General features: G+C 52.0%; 4 protein-coding genes across 4 annotated transcripts; 3 read left to right on the forward strand and 1 right to left on the reverse strand.

Moving 5' to 3' along the window:
* Positions 1-3,031: 3,031 nt before the first annotated feature.
* Positions 3,032-5,507, forward strand: BBA_04443 (chromatin remodelling complex subunit; the record flags this gene model as incomplete). Its single annotated transcript, XM_008599540.1, has 4 exons — positions 3,032-3,101; positions 3,353-3,436; positions 3,734-5,047; positions 5,098-5,507. 4 exons carry the CDS (start codon positions 3,032-3,034, stop codon positions 5,505-5,507), a joined length of 1,878 nt encoding a protein of 625 aa, XP_008597762.1.
* Positions 5,508-13,378: 7,871 nt separating this feature from the next.
* On the forward strand, positions 13,379-14,152 carry BBA_04444 (uncharacterized protein; the record flags this gene model as incomplete). The annotated part of the gene is made up of 1 exon (XM_008599541.1): positions 13,379-14,152. One exon carries the CDS (start codon positions 13,379-13,381, stop codon positions 14,150-14,152), a length of 774 nt encoding a protein of 257 aa, XP_008597763.1.
* A 1,386-nt stretch (positions 14,153-15,538) lies between these two features.
* On the forward strand, positions 15,539-16,750 carry BBA_04445 (histone-like transcription factor and archaeal histone; the record flags this gene model as incomplete). The annotated part of the gene is made up of 3 exons (XM_008599542.1): positions 15,539-15,885; positions 15,960-16,078; positions 16,272-16,750. The coding sequence occupies 3 exons, from the start codon at positions 15,539-15,541 to the stop codon at positions 16,748-16,750; spliced, it is 945 nt and encodes a 314-aa protein (XP_008597764.1).
* A 1,021-nt stretch (positions 16,751-17,771) lies between these two features.
* Positions 17,772-18,512, reverse strand: BBA_04446 (PCI domain-containing protein; the record flags this gene model as incomplete). Its single annotated transcript, XM_008599543.1, has 3 exons — positions 17,772-18,167; positions 18,241-18,317; positions 18,383-18,512. The coding sequence occupies 3 exons, from the start codon at positions 18,510-18,512 to the stop codon at positions 17,772-17,774; spliced, it is 603 nt and encodes a 200-aa protein (XP_008597765.1).
* Between the last annotated feature and the right edge of the window lie 2,053 nt (positions 18,513-20,565).

The following is a 20,565-nucleotide window of genomic DNA, read 5'->3' on the forward strand; positions in this document are numbered from 1 at the left end:
TTGTGACTAAGTCGGCGTTGTTATTGGCTGTCCTTGGATCCATGGCACCAGCGAGGGCCAGGGAAGATACCCTTTGATGAAAGAGACGAGAAAACACAAAGAAAGACGAGCCTGCTTCGCGAAAACAGCAACCCCTGTCTTGGTTGACGTCGAGAGTGGTCGGCCGTTGACCCGGGCTGATAATGCAAGGCCAATTTCGCCAAGTTGTGGTGCTGGGAGGGTTGCAAGGCAAGGCAAAAACAGCCATGTGCGAGCGGGGAACTAGCTCACTAACTATCAGTATCTGGTCGTGGCGGCGTGCAGCCAGGCTCGCTAGCGGGGAGGGGCGGGCAGCTGGAGCTACCTACCTATTTTTTTTGGCGCACTTGATTTGGGGCAGCGCAACGCTAGCAGCCCTCTGGATATGCCTTTTTATTTTATAAATTTATTCTTGGAAGTAGCTTTCAAAGTAGTTACATTCACGCTTGAATGATTTAGGCTGTCGCGAGGTACTACTTACCTGCGGCCACACCTCAAACCCTCTCCGGCCCCCAGCCGCACACGCCCCCTCCCACCAGTTGTTACCCCAGCTTTGTGAGGTCTCCCCTCCGAGGTCCGGTCGTGGGTTAGAGGCGCTTCCTCGCCGCATCGAAATTTTTTGACGTTCTTTTCCCATCTTGATCCCCTCGCCGAAGTGGTGGAGTGTGCTCTGCGAATATTATTCGCCGCCTTGGGGAGGAAATGTACGCGGATTGCAAGACATTGTGGCGGCGGGGTCATCCAAGGTAGAATGTGCAAGAAAACGGAGTACAGAGTGCTGGTACATAAGCAGCCTGGAGATTGCCCGTCTGTGGCTGATGAGACGTTGGGACTTTTTTTTCTTGGGAAAAAAAAAAAAGATACATTCTATTCTCAGCCGCAGCACCGTCTGTTTACGAATGCCTATGGATACCCCGTCACCAGCTCGGGTTGAATACTTCCGTGGTACCGCGCGTGCTACCTATTCTGCGCTCACGACCTGGTTCCGAGGACGGGCAATAGAAGCAGAGCAGAGCAATAATCAGGGTTTCGCTCGTAATCAGAATCGTCGGCGGAAGAATGCTAGCCCTGAAGGAGCCTAGCACCGGACAGATAGTCCCCCCAATTGCTTGCAGATGAACGGGAGAGATGATACCTAATTACTTGCTTGGGGGGGTCTCTCTGCTGTCGGTGATGGTGGGCTTCTTTTCATAGCAGACTCAAGCAGCGATCTGACAGGAACATAGCTGATGTGATCCTTGCGGAATTTGTACTGATGGTGATTTGCGAATTTTTGGTGTAATGATGGTAGTTATGCATATTGGTGTCACTGCATGGTCTGAATGAACGTGCAGAGAATAACGCTGGAAGAGGAACCTCGTACGGGGCATTTTTATTCGGCAAGCGCCGGCTGCAGCTTGTCAAACGCCGTGATTTAAATAGCAGGTAATCCACTGTCGCCGCTGTAGTTTGCCAGCGAAAGTACGAGGTACTCAGCGTTCTGAGAGAAGGCGACTTGGCGACCTACTTAGAATACCCAAGTAAATACTTCTCCATACCTAGGAATGTTAGTGAGGTACGCAATGTACTCGAGTATTCATAACAGCCAACGCAAAATAACTGAGAAAAGAGTCATGCTCCATGCCTGTCTAGTGTCCACTGCTAGCCCGCTCATAATTAATAAATCGACACCCTCCCTCCCACTAGTTACAGGAGGCAACTTGCCTGTCTAGCAGCAGCAGGTACCCGAAAGACGAAGGAATAGGTCTCGGCAGGCTGCCACCCCACTGCAATGACTGATCTCTCGTCTGCTCGATACTTGGACTACCTACCTAGTTTACCCTTGGGCAGCTATGGGTCTTTGCATGCCTTTCCCATTTATATTTCCGTCCTTGCATGTATACATTGCACAAACCTCGTTCCCCTCCTTCTCCTCCTCCTCCTCCCATCTCCACCACCACCACCACTACCACCATCATCTTAACCACCACCTCCCTCTGCTCTCATCATCCCCTCCAGGCCACCCTCCCTCCCTTCATCGTCCACCACTCCTCCCGCCCACCACACACGCCCACGCCCACCTGCGAAACAAGGCCAACGCCCGCCGCCTTTTTCTGCCAACCCGCGCTATACCGGGTTCCTCCCACACACAGCCAACCGTGAGGCATCTCGCACGCGCGTAGCTGCACGCTTTGCATCACCACACTACAAGCCAAGCTTCCCAACCCAACAGCTACTCTGCTTTAACCACGGCTACAACCACCACTATCGACTCACGCATTGTCGCGCGACAAAGCCATCGTCTTACTGCTTCGCGCCCGTCTTGTGCTCGTCCATCGTCCCGCGCACCCGTCTTGTCGATTGATTCCCGCTGCGCCTTTGCGGCTCACGGTCCCTCTTCGTTTGCGCCATCACCTCTTGCGCAACACTGGCTCTTTTTCCCATTTCGCAAGCCCTCATCAACAAGACTCAAGCTTCATTTCGTCCTTCTACTCACTTTCCGGGCCTCCCGGCCGACTTTGTTACTCACTGTTTGTCTCGTCACTTGACTCGCGCCTTTACGCGTTGTCACCAACAAGCTCGCACTAGCAGCTTTGCGTCGTTTGTCGCAGCGCTCATACTTTCTGTTCACAAGGTAACTATCCGCAACTTCGTATCATTTCCCCGCCTCTTACTCTACCCGACTCGTCAAATGCTATATTCCCTCGTCCGTCCCTGCATCTTGGTTCACATTTTTCATCATCCTGCCTGGCCAGTACCGCGCGTCGCCGTCTGTGTTAGCCACCAAGCCTATTAGCCCGCGCCCGCCGCAACCACCACGGCCATTGCCGCCGCACCACACAAGAAGCTCCCCATCCCATGTGCCCAGCTCGACACCACCTTGTCATCGCTGCCACACCGCCGACATGCATGCCTAAATCGTCTCTCTGGTCTTAACTGCGTCTCCATCTGCTTCTTTCCAACTTTGATCCCCCGACTCCATCCTTTTTCTTCTTCTCTGCCACCACTTCCGACGGCTTCGGCCGCCACTGCCATGTACGCCAGCCAACCCATCGGCGGCGCGGAAGGTGCCACAATCAACCCTGCCGCCCTCAACTCTCCCGGTAAGCGCTCCCGTTCCTGCTTTGCTTCATCTTCACTATTTTGGCGCGCTTGCCTTGTCGCTCGTCTTTACGATGGCGCGCATCATGACAGCTTGCTTTGCGCCGCTGCGACACACCCCGCTGTAGTTTGAGCCGCACCAGCTCTCATGCCATCCAGTCGCGCGCCGCCCCTGCAGCCCCAAGCCAGATCTCCATACGTCACTGGCCCTTCTCTTCTCCTTCACTCTGCTAACTAGCCTTCTACTCAGTAGTACTCCCCTCACCTCTTTCCACGAGTCGCGCGAAACGAACCCGATCTCCAGACACTTTTCGCGCTGCGCAACCCGTCCCTGACGGTACGTCGTTACAGATCCTCTGTGGCCACGTCTTGCAACTGCTGTGTTTTGCTCCAAGCTTCCGTTTCGCGTGCTCAACATGCCTGCTCTTGCCGCACGACTTCTACTCTAAATACAACACACTGGCATCTGCTCGCATGCGCCCACTTCGGGCTCGGCCAGTGCGTTGGCACAGCGCGGATGTGCCAGCTCGGCAGGCATGGCGCGTAGACTAACCACTGTCACTCGTCACTTTTTTCATCAGCTCTACATTTGGCTAGACATGATCCATCTGCTAACTCGTTTTCTCCTAAGCAGGAGCCTCTCTGGCCCAGTCCAAACGAGCCAACTCCATGAAGCCTCACTCGGGAGATGTTTCTGAGGCGGCGGCCCAGCCCTCTGTCGCTGCCGCCGCCGTTCCAACTCTTCCTCCTCCCCAGACGCCGCAGTCCCAGGCTACATCTCTTCCCAGCCAGCCCACGCCAGCATACTCCGGAGGCGGCGCCCCTCCTAAGACGACCCCCACCAAATCAACTCTCAAGGCTCTGCCCACCGTTCGCGACCACACAACCGACCAACTCAATCCAGCGGGCGATGAGTACATCCCAAGAGAAGTCGACGAATTCGGCGAGAAGAAGGTCATGGCTAATGGCCAGCTTCTGGGCAACCGTGTCTACCGCTGCAGAACTTTCCTAGTGCCTAACCGTGGTGACAAGCTCTTTATGCTAGCCACCGAGTGCGCCAGAGTTCTCGGCTACAGGGATTCATATCTGCTCTTCAACAAGAATAGGTCTCTCTTCAAGATCATCGCCAGCCAAGCTGAAAAGGATGACCTTGTCCAGCAGGAGATTCTCCCCTTCTCGTACCGATCCCGTCAGATTGCCATTGTCACAGCCCGATCCATGTTCCGCCAGTTTGGAAGCCGCGTCATTGAAAACGGTCGCCGTGTGCGTGATGACTATTGGGAGACCAAGGCCCGCAAGCAGGGCTTCACCGAAAATGATCTTGCCGGCGAGAAGCGTCCCGGAGCTGCCAAGGCCCGCGAGGCTGCCGAAGCCCAAAACAATGTCATGCTCACTGGACCTCACACTGAGATTGTCTACAACAATGCCCCAGGACCCTATCCCGGCGCGCCGCAGCCTCACATCGTCCAACCAGGTATGCTGGGAGGCCCTGGATCTACCACGAGGATGCCCACGTTAACAGTCGCTCCAGACCTCAATGATAACCGCCCCAGGGACTACTCGGGAATCGTTAGACGCGGCCCGCGTCAGGAAATCACTGGACCGGCTTATCAGGATCAAACACGACCTTCTCCCGTCATGGAATTGCACTCCCAGACTCACCACGCCGCCGAATTTAACAGGTCCGTCAACCAGCAGCGTGATATGCGTGGCGACTATCTCCAGGGCATATGGCACCGGCCTCACGAGCAACCCCCTTCTAGCCTCACACAGCCCGTTGGTACCTCGGATACCGTTCCCACCACCCGCGCCACTGCGTCTCCCCATGCTACCGCTGCAGGTCTGCCTCAGCCCGGCGGAGTCGCTTCTCGATCCCCTCAGATGATGATGACAAACGCTCCCTACTCTCAGGGTATCAGTGCCCAGATGGGACAAGGCATGAGACAAGGTATGTATTCAGCATACTTCTCGAGTGGCTACCGATGTTAACAATTTCAGGATCTACCGGTAGCATCAACGCTGGGCAACCTGGCTATAATTACCAGTCCGGACAAATGTGGTCGCAGAACCCTCAAGCTGCCCAAGCTGCCCAAGGCGCTGCTTATGGAAGCTACACCGCCCAGGGCCAGCAACCGCATCCATCGCAGTCACCAGCCTCTATTCGCCAGCCTGGAAGTGGCCAATTGCAAAACATGCAATTTCCGCCCATGGGAGCTCTGCCACAATATGGAGCTCAGCAAGGCATCTATCCGGCTGATCAGACACCTAGACAGTACATGCAGCAGCCTGGTACCGCCCAGCCGGGCGTTGGACAAGCATGGCAGGGACAACACTCGCCTTCCCAGCAGCAGCAGCAGCAGCAGCAACAGCAGCAGCATTGGTGGAACCCAACTCAACAGCCGCAATAATCGTGTTCGCGACGAATCTGCCTCATTTGCAAGAATAACAAGTCAATGCGGCCGGGCCGCATGATATATTCAATGCTCTCTCGCCTCTTTCCTTTTTTCAAACTCGCCAATCTATCCCCAATGCCGTACTTGCTCCATCTGTACAGAGAGGGGCGAGGGCGTTGATGTCTTCTATTCTGCTATTTTCTGGAGTTGCTGCTATTATTCTTGGATACCCGAACTTGTGCCCTTTTTTTGCCTGGCTCGTTTTATTTGACGCTTGCTACCTTGTTATTCGCAGTGTACCGAAATGCATCCGTCACCCTGCTTTTTATTTCCGGATGCCGGTCCCAAACTAGGTTGGAATAGAGGCGTCTGTGGCAGGAAGAAAGAAACAAAGGAAAAGGAGGAAACAAAAAAGACGGGATTTTTGGTGCCTGTTCCACATTTTACTTTTTGGTCAGACGGGATGAAAATTCCTTGGAATGAGAATGGATGCTCATGTGCAAATTATTTTTATTGTTATTTGGGATACAACAATTCTGCTGTATGCGTGGAAGAATGGACACTCTTTTTCTCATGGACAAGAGATGTACGTCAGTATTTGTTATTATTGGTTTTTGTCTTTCCTCTTGGGCTTTGGGGCGACGATGAAGGAAACGTTGCCCCTTCAATTGGTTGCTTCTTCGGGAATCAATCTGGGCACATTCAAATTGTTGTACAATCTTGTTGGATGGGTCGTGTTCTTGCTGTTTCTTTCTGGTTCATCTCGTCCGTTGCCAGGATAGGAGACGCAACTTGACTCGGGTGACGCTGGTATCATGCCTTTATCGTCTGCGGGAAATTTCTTGTGCTGGTTTCAACTGCATTCGGGTTTTGGGCTCAGGGTTTTATTTTTGTCAGGAATTTACTTGATCACCGTTTTCTTTTTCCCCTTCGATTCATCTCGTTGCTCTTTTTTGCTCGTCTTTCTCGTCGTCCTTGTCTACTTTTCCGAGTATTTCTTGCTGTATGGCCCCGCTGGGTACACTACATGAAAAAAAAACGGTTTCTTGTCTTGTACGTGCTATTTCACAATATTCAACTTGTTCTCTCTTCTCAAACACGTCCACTCGTGTATTCTGACTTGACGGCTTGTAAAACTTTTGTCTTGTATACTTGCTTTGTGACGTACTGTGACGTAAACTCGACGTATGACCTAGCCAAAATACTGTTCTCTTTTCATCTGTCGGTCAAGAGACCAAATACTTGGCGCATAAGATTTGTAGCCCCGTGCCTGAATCGTGTGGTGCGGATCAACTAGAACGCCACACTATTGTTTCTGAGGAACAAACAGGCTAACCACGCTTGCTTCTTCGAGGCTTGTTTGCTTTTTTTTTTCTTTTTTTTTCTTGCAGCTGGAATAGTCGAGTTTGCACTTGCTCTTCAGAGTCCGGCTGTTTCCGAATTCAGCCATGCGCACACCCGGCGGGCGCCGTCATTCGTAACTACAGTTTGCTATCCTCGCCAGACATTCATGCATATAGTAGCACCATTTTTTTGCGGTGCATTTGTTCACCACAATACGGCGCCAGACCTTGCTTCTCTTTTGGGGCAAACTGTCCTTTTTCGCTGCGCCAGTTTGGAGTTCCCAGGCGCTGGTTCAAACAGTAGTTCGTCCTGCAGCAGAACGCCACATGCATAGTGCTACTGCAGCATCGAACCAAAATCAGTGGTGCTAAGTCGAGAGGTTTCTACTAGTCAATCTTTTAGACCTTTTTTGTCTCGTCTGCTCTCCTTTTGTTGGATCGTCCCGCATGTCCACACTGTATGTGCATGAATAAACTACGTTTCGATGCTGAGCCAATCCCAGTCTGAGGATGTGACTGCCGTCTCCTGGCTCAGCTTCCATCGCCCCACGCTCGGGAACCGAGTCAGCTCTCGTTGACTGTACAAGGTCGCGTAACTTTACTTGTCGAATAACTCCTGGAAGCTTGCCAATTTGGGATCCTGGCGCACAACCCACAGCGCTAAAAGGCTGATGTGATTCGACGTCTGCTGGTCTCGACCTGTTTCAGCAGACTATGATGAAATGGAGAGAGCATGTCTCGTGAGTAAGGCTTCTGCGATCTGCGATACAGCGTTTTTCTTTATGCCTTTGGCAATTGTGGCATTGCGGTGTGATCAAATTCAGGCTACGCAATCGCTCCGTGCATATAGTTGCGGCCGCTGCACCGCATCTTCACCGCGCGGCAGCTGATTTCTTTCGATTGTGTCAGGAACAATTTGCTGAGCTCGGCTAGGGTTGATGCAGGCTATCAACAGGTCATGTCAGAAGAGGCGCCGCGCAAGCCAAATCCCCAGATTTCGACTGCGGTTTGATGAAAGGGTTCAACGCACGGACAACGCGGGAGCGGCGGTCATGCCGTGGTCTAAAGCGCATTGACCGTCGAGCTGATGAACTGCTTCTTTCGTCTCTCCCTATCAATTAGTTACCGAGAATTGGAGCCTCTTGTTCGTGAAGCTTTGGGTCGAGACTGTGTCAGGGGTAGCGGCACAACGCGAATGTGTATCGGGCCATTCTGGGACTTCATCTACGCAGAGACCATCTCTTGCGTGATCTGGAGAGCTTGTACATGATAATTGCGTTCTATACTCGTTTCTGGTTAGAGAGCCGTCCAATCCCTGTTCCAATGCTGCCTGCCGCTAAAGTTGTGAAGCAAAGACGTGCATATCATTGAGCGTCTGTCGCATGTAGTTTACTCCAGGCTTGATAACGAAATGGAGCGTCCGCGAGCTGATAAAGAACGGCATGCTGAACTCTATCAGGTATACCTTCAATGTTGGGAGGCGAGCATCGAGCCAAGTACAGCAGATTGAGTGCCCAAACTGCCGATTGAACCAGGCACCTTTTTATGCTGCGCTAAATATCAGAAACACTCTCCTTTTGATCTCACACAATTGGGCATCGACCAAGCGGCCCGTCCCTGGGTAGGCGCGGGAGCGGCTGTGGGCAAAAAAAGAGTCATGATGGATTTGAGTTTGTGGAGAGGGCCGGGCTCACGCGCGCGCGCAACTTTACCCCGGAGGACGGCTGCTATATTCGTAAACTACTCTGAGGACTTACATTCAGCTATCGGGGACTATCGAGTTTTGTGTATTTGTCATTTGTCCCCGCGCTCGTGGCGCCAAAGTCAGCACCCGACACACGGGAAATCACCCAGGTAACAATGCGCGCGCGCGTCTTGGTTCGCACTGGTGAGCGAAATGATAAACGTACTGGTAGCTACATGCAAGCTGGGGATCATCACTTTGTTTTCGTCATGTATAAGCATGCCGCTGCAAGTCATACCGGTTGGTTCCTGCAGCTTCCCCGCATGGCTGACCACTGGAGTGTTTCAAGAGCTGAAAAGCCAGGGGTGGCGAGCCATTTATTCGTCGCTGTGTTGTTTTTGACTAGTAGTGGTGACTAGCAACGAGGCTGGAATTAAATGACTAGTTTGGCTGTGCTTTGATGTGGTCAATCATTTCGGGCAAGGTGACATGACGTGCCCGATTTGTGTGCCACGAGGAAACTCTTTGTGTAATTCCGTACCTTGGAGGTGTGATAGCCGACGGCAGGTTCGGAGAGGCGCTTTTCGGTAACTGGAGGGCTGCTTACTGTCTCTTTTGGGAATTGAGTCCAACCTTGCAGACGAATCGGCCCTTGCATGACTTGTGGGCTAAACCGCACCACCAACGGTCTGGTTAATTAAAAAAGGAAGTTGCGGTGAAGTTGTCGAGCGAATCATGTAAAAGCGACCATGAGCGCAAACACCCCCACACACTCAATCAGCGTTGGCATGATCCATTACTTCCACTTCCGTCCACATTCTGGGAAACAAAGGCTGCAGGACGACCCGCAGCATGATGGTGTCGGCGATGCTGCACATGATCATTTCAACCAGGGGTAATCCGTAGCCAAGCCCTACCTGGGCATGCAGGCCGTTTAGTCCGTATACTAGCTGTTGAGGCGGCGGTGGCGCTCGGTTGAATCGTGACCTGGGTGGTGTGGGGAAGACAGAGAGGTGTTGTTGCGAGGATATGGATCATGATCCGTAAATACATTTATGGAGGTGTGCCAATTTGAGGTCGGCGAAACCAAAAGATGGCGAGGACTGTTTTTGTGCGGAAGCCGATCAAAAGCCACAGCAACACTCTGCACGGAAAAGCGAGCTTTACGCCAGCGGCTAAGGCTGTCGACTATGTAGGTGCACAGCTGTCACCTCCACCAACTCACTAAGTTTGCGTAACATGATGGCGAGTGATGGAGATGAGTGTATCATGTCACTCAAGATGGGTTGGGTTGGGCGAAATCGACCGGGTAATACCAGGCTTTGTTTGACCGTTGAGCGCCCCGAATACGGAAATCCGAAGTGGCTGTCGCTTTGAAATTGCGTGCATATTCATGCACAAGTTTACTTCTGTTCTCTTTGAAGACCCTCTAGGCCAAGGTCTGTATCTAGGTTAGTCCACCACTGTAGAGAAGACAGAGCATTTATTAGTCAACTGATACCTGGCGTACCTATGTACCATGTGTCGTTGGCGACCACGGTCTGCTGCCACCCACTGTACCTGACGCCAGAGTAGCAAACGCAAAAGGAATGACCATATTGGCCGGCGTCTTCTTCGGTCTATGTGGCTGATCGATTAGGGCGAGTGGTGCAACAGAGTTGGGAGAAGGTAGAGCTGAGAGGCAGTTACTCGATGTCTTCTGGTGAGTGCGCAATGTCTGAGATAAATAGGGTCGCACGGCGATGTCTCTGAAAACACCGGGAGACGAAGAAGCACGAGATAAGAGGAAAGAAAGCAAGCATGCGCCTCTAGACCAAAGAGTCAAAGCGTGTCAAACCTGGGGGGCAAGATTGGCGAGGCTGCTCGAGGTGCAGAATGGTGGCTCTGGTGAGGTGGCTCTGGTGACCGTGGTGGTGACCGTGGTGGTGACCGTGGTTGATCGTAGTGGTCGTGGTGGTCGTGGTGAGGCGCTCAAGTTGTGTAGGCACAGTGGAGCTGGCCGGCGTTGTGCTGTGGCTGCCAGGCCTAGCTCTGACGTACCCAAGAAGCCTAATATTAATGCAAGCCCGTTTGCGCCAATCGTTCTGGCGAAGCAATTCAGAGCGAGACCTCTCAAGAGGCGTGTCATATTGCTACTCCGAATTACCTGTCAATGCAATTCATACAGTGTCAAAGGCACCTAGTTCGAGACGAGCTCAAATGCACCCAATATGGCGAGCTCGTCTACCAAAGGTCACTGGCAAACGGCCGCACCGTACGCCGTTTCACTTCACTGTGCTATCTCACTGTGTTTGCACCACTTCTTCCTCGCCCCTCCACCAAGCTAGATAAAATGACTGCTCACATTTGACCTTTGAGATATCCAGCTGCCGCTTCGAGGCCCTAACTTGCATTTTGTTGCACACACCGTCGTATCGTGAGTGCATGACTGTCAATGTTAGCCAATGTTCATCAGGCTGATCGTAGAACAACCCGAACCGGGCTTGCAGCATGTGCGACCTGACGCAAATGTTCGTTATCCCATTATATCCGTTTGCCTTGACCCGAATCGCCCTCGATCGCTCGCTCTGCCGTCGCACAACTTTGCATGTACAACGCATCTTGCATTGGTCTTGACTGACCGATATATTTCCTTTTTCTTCACCTTTTCTTTACCAGGGTTGGCAAAGATGGCAAATGGTTGGATGAAAATCCGGTCTCACTTCTCCGGGCTTGTTTCGCCTAGTCTCAGACATTGATCCCTTTTCTTCACCAGCGACGCGAATCACGGCGCAATAGCCAGCTTCGGCTTCCAAATCATCATCCTGGTCGAATGGAACATGGCAAAGTTTTGGTTTGCCTCCAGAACAATATCCATTCCTTGGCATCTCGATCGACTGGGTGTCATGGACAGCATAACGGATACGGAACATCAGTCAAGAGCACGCCGCTCTGAGGAGTATCAATAGCCCACCCATGCACAGTTTTAGCTGGAGCGTCACCAAACCTGCCGCCTGCTGGACACTTGACACTGCAGCCAAGTCTCCGGCTTTTTGTCAATTACTGCAAGGAGTTGTTCCAACCCATCGCACCTTTCCCCATCAAGCTGCGCCGATTGTGGAGTCTTCAAGGGAGCGGATATACTCCGCAGCTACGAAACATTCTCTCTGGGCGCTTATCTTCGTAGCTATTAATATCTGAGGCAAGACGAGAAGGAAGGACACACCAAGCAAGCCATGATCCTGCTAAGATTCCGCGTTGCCGTCACCTCCTACCAGGTTAGTGTGGTTGAAAGAGCAATCTCTCCACCACAAAGACATTATCGTAGCGGAGTCTGTTTCTCGTTCCTGACTTGGAGGCCTAGTATCGCGGCCGATGGAGTAGTGCCGTGCCACTCTCAGTCCTGGGGCTAGCTACGTGGTCGCCTGCATGATGGCCAGCTTGTGAACCCCGGTCCATCACAGACAACACGCCCGCTGCTGCCCAACAGCACTGGCGGTGACAGTCGACGGACTTGGAGAGACTAAGATCCGGCGTGTGGTTCCAATCATGCCCAGTGCAACTGCAGCAAGTTTCTGCGCGGGTGGCATCGTAAAATACATGGAGCGGACAATACGGACAATTGTCAATACCACAGGAACCACTCTGAGTACGGAATAGTCACATCTCACACTGTTACAACTCGCGCCACTAAATACCAGTCCAGGCAAGGACTCGGAATCTCAGACGAGTAAATGGCAAGCCAAAAATGGCGTGTGGCCACTGCCCGCCGACCGCCATACAGTAAGATACTGCAGTCTACTGGTTGCATTACGACAGAATGCGATGCTCGAAACGTGCTGAGCTGTGGCTTGCTTGGCTTTGTGGCCCTGAACCAGTTCCCGCGCCTCCACACCACCACCACTAACTTGTCATCACCCCTGATCCTCACAAAATATGGGCGCTTTTCTCTTCGACCACATTGCCACACCAAAACGCCTGCAACCCATACGCCATATTACTTTTCCATTCTGCCTGTGCGTCACGCTTGCACCGTTAGAACAGCACACCTGCAGCTTTGCTCCTCCACCGTTTGAGCCCCCCCTGCCACTCTTCCAGTACCGAGCGCCCAAGCCTCTTTTGCCTTGGCCCGTCGCCGGCTCCAAGACGTGCAGCATCAGCCTGCTGGGTACTCCGTTATGCTTCGTATGAGCCTGTCACCTGTCGACAGTATGGAGTGCTTTACATGTACCTTGCACCCGTCCTGACTAGCCCACGCACGTTCACTGCCGTCTATTTACTGCCGTCTACTGCCGTCCCCGCTGACAGTGGTTGAGATGGTGTCCACGATGGTCCGCCCCGTCCGCCTTGACGAGTCTGTCTCTGCCCCCTCATCAAGTATATAGAACGACGCCATCCTCCCCATCCTCCCCATCCCGGGGACTTGCCCTTCTCGCCTCGGTCCGCTTGCCAGGGCAAATTTGGCCTTATTGATCAACATCCTGCAACGTTCCGTAAGCCTATTTTCTTTGCATGTCGATAAATCCACAGTTTTGCTCGGGACCTCACTTACTCACCTTGGCCTCTAAGTGTGCCTTCGGTGAGGGCTACTACTACAATGCTGACCGCCATTGTTTATAGATATCTCGTCGCAGTTTTTTTCACTTCTTATGTCGACTCTCTTCCAAACCAAGAGGCACTTACATCCTGCCACTCGCACTTGTTGAACATCAATCTCGGTCAATCGCTTGCACATTTATCGTTTCTCTTCCTCAACTATCGGACGTACTTATTGGCCGCTCTTCATATTGCGAGAGGTCAAATTGTACAGCATTCTACATGGACTGACACTACCCAACTACAATCCAGTATCATCATTCAGAATTGTAAACACAGTCATAATGAGCGGCCTTCACATCACCGACAGGAACCTGACCATCATTCTCGCCTCGGTAATTCCAGGAGTTGCGGCTCTCATACTAGGCGTCGTGGTATGCTACAAGATTCAGAGGCGCAGGGCACGTTTCTTCCGCAGAGGCATTACTCCCATTGGCGAGGAAGAAATTCAGTCTTGGAAAGTCGACAAAGAGGATGAACAGTCCGATGTTCTCGAGCAAGGGCAATCCCATCAACACAGCAATTCAGTCTCGTCCAACAAATCCGCGAGCATCGTCGTCTATCATAACACGCCGCCGTCTCGGTTCTCCGAGGATCAGCAATTACACCCGATCTCACCTTCCTGCATCAGCGTCGATAGTCCTACCACACCGGTGGTCGCTCGCGCGCCCAACGCTCGACCTGGATTGACTGACGACACTATTCCGGGAGATGATGCTTTCATTCTTCAGCCCAAACGACAGACACGCCCTGTCAAGCACCCACCAGTGTCGGGCACGGTCCGCCACAACCGTGCTTGGAGCACACGATCACTTTCCCGCGGGCTCTCGCATGACTACTGGTATCGTGGTGAGCCAGACGCCACGCCGCCACGCCGCTCTACCGAGACCTTTACTCGAAATCGAAGCCGATCCATGCACCAGGCCTCAAAAAACAGCATTGCCTACTCAACCCCTATCAAGCCGCCAAGAGCATCCTTTGACGATGAGATGTTTCTTGGTGGGCTTTCACCACGACCACCGGTCCACAAGTCTGAAATTGGACGAGCCATTGGCTGAGAAAGGATTATGATAGCACGAAAACCTCGTGTCTGGGCAGTCTTAAAAGCCCCTTCATTTCCTTTTAGGAAACGGCGACTATGCTGAATGACCTCCACCTGACCTTTCATTTTGTAAGGTGCGTTATCCACAACGTTGAACCCTGCTTGTCAGTCGGCGACCCAGCTTTGCATCTTCAGCCTGTTGTACCGGCGAATAGCCTTGGCTTTCAAGGCGATGTTATGCGACCACTTTGGGAAGGCCAGATTCAATGAACAGGGTCTTTCTCGTGCAAGCAAGGTTCTGACGCAGATATATTAATCGCTCGGACTTGTGAGCCCCTGGAGTGGACAAGGGAATCTATTCATACTGCCATGCGCAAGGGCTTCTCAAAAAAGGGGAATACGTCTGTCATGACACAGGACTTGTCAACGATGCTTTCTCGCTTTGTTCTTTTTTGTTGCCGGAACATATTCGCCTTTCATTTCTTTTGAATATTGATATGATGCAAATAATGGCTGGATATACCCTGGAGGAGTTTTGGAAAGTATGAAGAATATCCTCATGCATGGATTATGAGGTTAGCGCATTTGCCGCTTCATGTTAGAGCAGGGCTCAGCATGGTATATTTAGAGCAGATGCGTACGAAGAACATGACGGTCAGCAAGACTACGGCTAGCTGAAAGAAGATTTCAATGAAACTCGCTCAACTCTATTGTGGAAATTATGATGAGAGTGGCGTATAGGGCTTGCTTTGATATGTGAGCAGCTGCGTAACCTCGACATTGACCCATGACGTTGTGTTATATGCATGTAATATGTCTGACAGCATGAGGCTGTAGTGGAACATGGCATGGATGCACCCCGCGTTTGGCTAACTGGTTCCGAGTATAGCATTATCGTCTGATGTAGAAACTTTCATCTGAATAGTTGTTCATTATGCAGCGACGAACGACCTTCTTTCTGTTTCATGCAAATGATACAAGGCCCGGTTCTGTCATTGCGTCGGCCGAGGTGACTTGAACCACTTTACGCGTGGTGGTCAGACAATGCGAAAATGTGGAGTCGGCTGGCAAAAACGCGTCCCCTCGGGTGACAGACACGCGCCGCCAAACGAATTGGGCTTTGCAAAGGCACCGGTTTTTACATTTTGCCCAGCCTTACTACGTCCGGATTGACTGTCGTCTACCTTTACCATTATCAGATGACTGATGTACCGGGACCGAAAGATTTGATAGGACAATAAACGACGACTACCAGCAACTCCTGGCAACTTGTGGCGCTCCCATCACTCACAACGACGACTTCGATTGGGGAAGAGCTTCCGCGTCTAAAAGAGGCTCATACACACACGGAACTCGACAGCAATCACAAAGATTCGCATCCACGCAGATACATAGACGCATAATGCCGACTCGCAAATCAGACGCGCATAAGGGCGACGTCTCGGCCCTCGCCGCCGGCGCCGATGACACATCACAAACAAACATCGTCGACGACTCTATCCTGTCGACAGCGACGACGCAAGCGGACCGCGAAAAGTCTATAACTGAAGGATCAACGGGCAACAAAAAGGGCAAAGAGACGGCGGCGGTGGAGAACGACAAGATTACGATTGAGGACCTGACGTTGCCCAAGTCCATCATCACGCGGCTGGCCAAGGGCGTGCTACCGGCCAACACGCAAATCCAAGCAAACGCAATTATGGCGATGAGCAAGAGCACGACCGTGTTTATCAGCTATCTTGCGGCGCAGTATGACCCTTCTTCTATCTCGGTGGGATGCTGAACAAAGGAGGGACGCCAACGGCTAATGAGATGGACAACAGTGCGAATGAGATTACGCTCAATGCGAACAAAAAGACAATTATGCCGGCAGATGTGTTTAAAGCACTAGAGGAAATTGAGTTTGATTTCTTAAAGGAGCCGCTTGAGGCTGAATTTGCGAGTACGTTTGCCCCGAGATGGAAAGAAGCTCCCCGCCACGAGAACGTTGTCCACAGAACAACTGTACTGGAAGGAGTACTACACAGAAACGAGAACGATGTACACGCACGCCTCAACTATCATATTGGGTTGATTCCGAATCGCAGGAAGGGTGCCTTTTTCTTCTTCTTTTTTTTACTGACGCGCTGCTTCAGAATTCAACGCCATACAGACGGACAAGCGCAACACCTACCGCCAAAAAGTCAAGGCGGCCACCAAGCCAACCGGCGCCAACGAAGACGAAGACGACACCGACATGGCTGGCGGCGACACGTCTACCGCTGCTGCTGCTGCTGCTGCTGCTACTGCTGCAACGACCGCTTCGAAAGCGGCGGCGTCAAATGGTGACGGTGACAAGGCGCCACGGTCGAAAAAGGCGCGCGTGGATGCGTCGCCCGCGCCGGAGGAGACGACGGACGCCGACGAGGATGCGGTAGAGGAAACGGATGAAGATGAGAAGGAGGAAGAGGAAGAAGATGAGGAAGAAGAAGAAGAGGAGGACGAGGACGAGGAGGACGAGGAGGACGAGGGTGGAGAAGGGAGGGACAGTAGTGAGGAGACGCAGGATGCGCTGGAGGAGAGGCCGCAGAGGGAGGAGCCGGACGAGGCGCTAGATGGCGATGAGAGTGATTAGGAGGGTTGTGTGGTTGAACATTCTGTGGAGAAGAGATAATTAAAACGACAGAAACGACACGAGAAGAGAATGTTTAATAGCGACGACAGCTGGCGCAGTATAGAATCTGAAGAAGGGGGTAATCTTGTGATTGAATATGAATACAAGGTACAAGGGCGTTGATTGAATGGGTAAAAGATCAAGGACGTTGATTTGGGAAAAAAAGAAAAAAAAGGCAAGATCAAGGACATCGATGGAATAAACGACAAGATCAAGATAATCGTTGAACAAAGACAAGATCAATGATATCAATGGTATCAAGACAGGATCGAGAACGTTGTTGACTTGACCAGCTACAAATTGAATGCTGTAAAAATGTCTGTGCCATGCAAATCAAGTCTGACATTTTGGGTGCACTCGGCTTGGCTCAGCCACATGCATGTCGTAAAGCTGGCTGGAGGTCGTGATGGTAGCGTGGCGATCGACAAGCACCCCCACAGTGGTTTGTCAATCATCTCCAGCAAATCCAGATTAGGCAAGGTTTTTACTACAACTATCAGACAATAGATATTTAGCTTCACATTGCAACAATTGTAAACGGTGGTATGGTAATTCTAAATTAATTAAGAGTGTCTGCCTACTCCCTTCGCCTTTGCTATGGAATCATGAGAAAAAAACACGCCCGCAGAAACAGAATAATAAGATTCGACTCTCCAACCTCGTGGCCTCCCTTTGCTGTACTAAGCTGACTCATATCCTTGCCTCATCTAAGGGCTCGAGAGAAATGGTGCAGTATAGTGCAACCAGGCGCAGTGTGATAGCTCGAGCCTAGGGCTCACCAGACATATCCCCAGCCCTCTCATCATTCCGTCATTTTTTTTTTGGTTCGTCAAGGTATTGTGTCGTCGATGAAATAAATCGTCAAGGCTGAAAGGCGTACTGGTTTGGTAATCGGTACAGAGAAGTGAACTGGTGATGGGGCCGGCATAATCAACCCCCGAGCCAAGCCATGCTGCTCAGCATTGGTTGCAAATCGCAAAGCTTAAATGAGATAAGCAAAGACACCGACGGCGGCGGCAGCGGCGGCGATACCCTGGCCGGCGGCCATGGTGGGAGCGGCAATGGCCCTGCTGCTGCTAGTCGTCGAGGCGGAACCGCTGTCACCGGCAGTGCTGGTAGGCTTGGAGGAGCCAGTGGAGGAGGAGCCGGAAGTGCTGCTGCTGCTGGAGCCGCCCGTGGAGGCCTTAGTAGGGTCCAGGGTACCGCAGTGCGACATGATGTTGGTTTTGCAGGCCTCTTGGTTTCTGGCATTGCCGACGTTGTTGGTGTTGCAGAGATCAAAGAGCTTCTGGCAGATAAAGGTAGGCATCGTCTGGGAATAGTACTGGAGTCCAGGAGCGCTGCCGTTGGAGCAGAGGCAGTTGTACTTGAGGTCAGTCTGTGAAGCCAGGTTAGAAAAGCCATCGGCGATTTCGCTGAGGGGGCGAGGTCTGAATAGCAGCACAACTTACAGCAGAGCAGTCGTTCTTAGACTCGGTGTTACCGCAGAGCTGCGAGCAACTGTTGGTCTCGGCGCTGCACCACTGGGCTAGATGGAAGCCAGGTCAGCACGTGTTAATGGGTTTGCCATGAGCGTGGAGATGGCAAGCCTACCGCGTTCCTGAGCAGTGGCCTGGTTGGGGTCAAGCTGCATGTCGAGCGAGCTGGTGTAATTCTGAACCTGGGCCTGGGCGGTAACAGCACCAGCAGTGGCGAGAGCGAAGATGAGGGCCTTGGCGAACATTGTGAATATGTGAAAGGTTGTGAATGACCTGTGGCGAGAGAATGTGAGGTTAGCGACGGGCGGTAATCAGAAGCCGAGAGGATGACGGGCGCAAACGGCAGGAGGCCGTGGCGAAGGGTCAATCTGGGTGAATGGAAGACAATTAATTACCTTGTGAAAGGACGGGGTATGAATATACAAGTAAAGAGTTATTGAAGCGACCGACAAGCAGACGGGCAGATGGTGAAGCAGAAGCAGAAGTGGGTTGGGGGGGAGGGAAAAGAAGAAAGAGAGGTGAGGCAGAAGAGGCCGGGATGACGAGAGGGCTTTTGCCAGTTAACAACCAGGAAAAAAAAAAAAACAGGCGTGGGCTGGGCAGCAGCGGCAGAACTCGTGGTCGGCGGAGGTGGACGGCAAGAGCTGGCCGAAGTGGCAGGGTTTATAACTGGGGAAGCCAAGAGGAGAATGGGCGCTAGTCGCCGGGGCTACTGGTAGCAGGGGCCTGTGGCGCTATCTTTTTGGTGCGCTGTTGACGATGATGATAAATAATGCTTCTGTACTGATGATTAACTAGCGTAACATATCTTGGGGCTTGCCTACCTAGTCGGGATAGCTTCGTTGTTAGCGTCAGCCAGCATGTGGCTGGCAGAGAGAGGGCGGAGGAAAAGCGGTTGGGTAACCTGTAGTTGTAAATAATAATGCATCACGTTGAATGAGATTTGCCAAGCCTGTTGCCGGATGGGCCAGCAGGTACATGTTACATGATGCAACCCAGGTAACATTGGGCCGCTAAAGAATTCACAAAAAGAAGAAAAAACAAACCGCCTGTATGATGATGCTCCGTCAGTTCAAGCCTGTATCATTCTGGCCACAGAACTCACAGCATGTTGTTGGGGGCTGCCAAGACGGCGCTAAGTCGAGTCTTGTCAGGCCTGTTTGCACACGACGGGCCACTCCGTTGCCACCCACCACCGTTGATATTATTTCTTATGTGGCCATTCAAATATTGCAGGGTTAGTTGCAAACATGACGCATGCAATTAATTACGAATATACACCGATATTGATGATAAGAATCCACCTGTCCATCCCTGTGCAGCCTTGCCAGTATTGCCAGTATTGCTTACGTGGTGGTGACTGGTGAGGGCCTACTGCAGTGTCAGTGCCTGACACCTGTGCGGTGCTTGAGGCGTTCGAGCCCGTTCGTTATTGAACGGTTTTAGCGTTCTTTACTGAGCCATGCGGAGCAATCTGTGCGAGTAATTGATGGATGCTGTAACTTGCCAGGACGACAGGGCTCTTCTCTCAATTTCCTTTTCATCCATAACTTAGTAACTTATTAGGTAGGCACTTTCACTCCCTTTTGTTCCCCCTGCCCCCATCGTCATTGCCACTGGGGCCTCCAATTCGGCCCCAATTACTGGGATCCGCGTCGGCTTCCGTCATAGCCCAAACTCTCGCATCGTCATGATTTTACAGCCTCTTTCCTTTTTCCTCTACATGATAATTCTCTTGAACATGCATCAACCTAGTCTTTGAATTTTCTCGTCTCTCTTCCGTAGCCTCTACGACATCTCTTTCACGACAACATGTCCGTGTCGCATTGCAGTGTCATGCCCCAGCACTGCAACACTCGTCAGACTGGAATGCGTCGCACTGGTTACACAATGCAGTCGCAACAATAATGTTATGCCCACTGGCCCACCGATAAGTGACAACATGGTCTCACGCATTGCAAGTGCCTCCGCAGCACCGTAGCCCCATGTTGATGACGGAAAGTACAGAGTATGCGGCCTGATTTCCATGGATTGGCCACCTGGCCAACGATCAACTATTCAACTGTGGCGTTGACCTCCAGCCTCCTTCCCCAGCCACCTAAGCCACCAGACCTCAATCGTTACCATCACAAACCGTCACAAGTTGATTGTCCTCAGTACGGAGTACCTACTCTTGAATGGACGAAAGTAAACATGTTGCAGCTACTCCGTATTTGCGGATGAAACACCCTAAAACGCCCGCCACCACCTGCCCAGTTTGGCAGCCAACGTCGACCGTAGCCATGCCTCTTATCCCAC

Source organism: Beauveria bassiana, assembly GCF_000280675.1.
Source record: "Beauveria bassiana ARSEF 2860 unplaced genomic scaffold BBA_S00010, whole genome shotgun sequence".
In the NCBI taxonomy this organism is placed as follows: Eukaryota; Fungi; Ascomycota; class Sordariomycetes; order Hypocreales; family Cordycipitaceae; genus Beauveria; species Beauveria bassiana.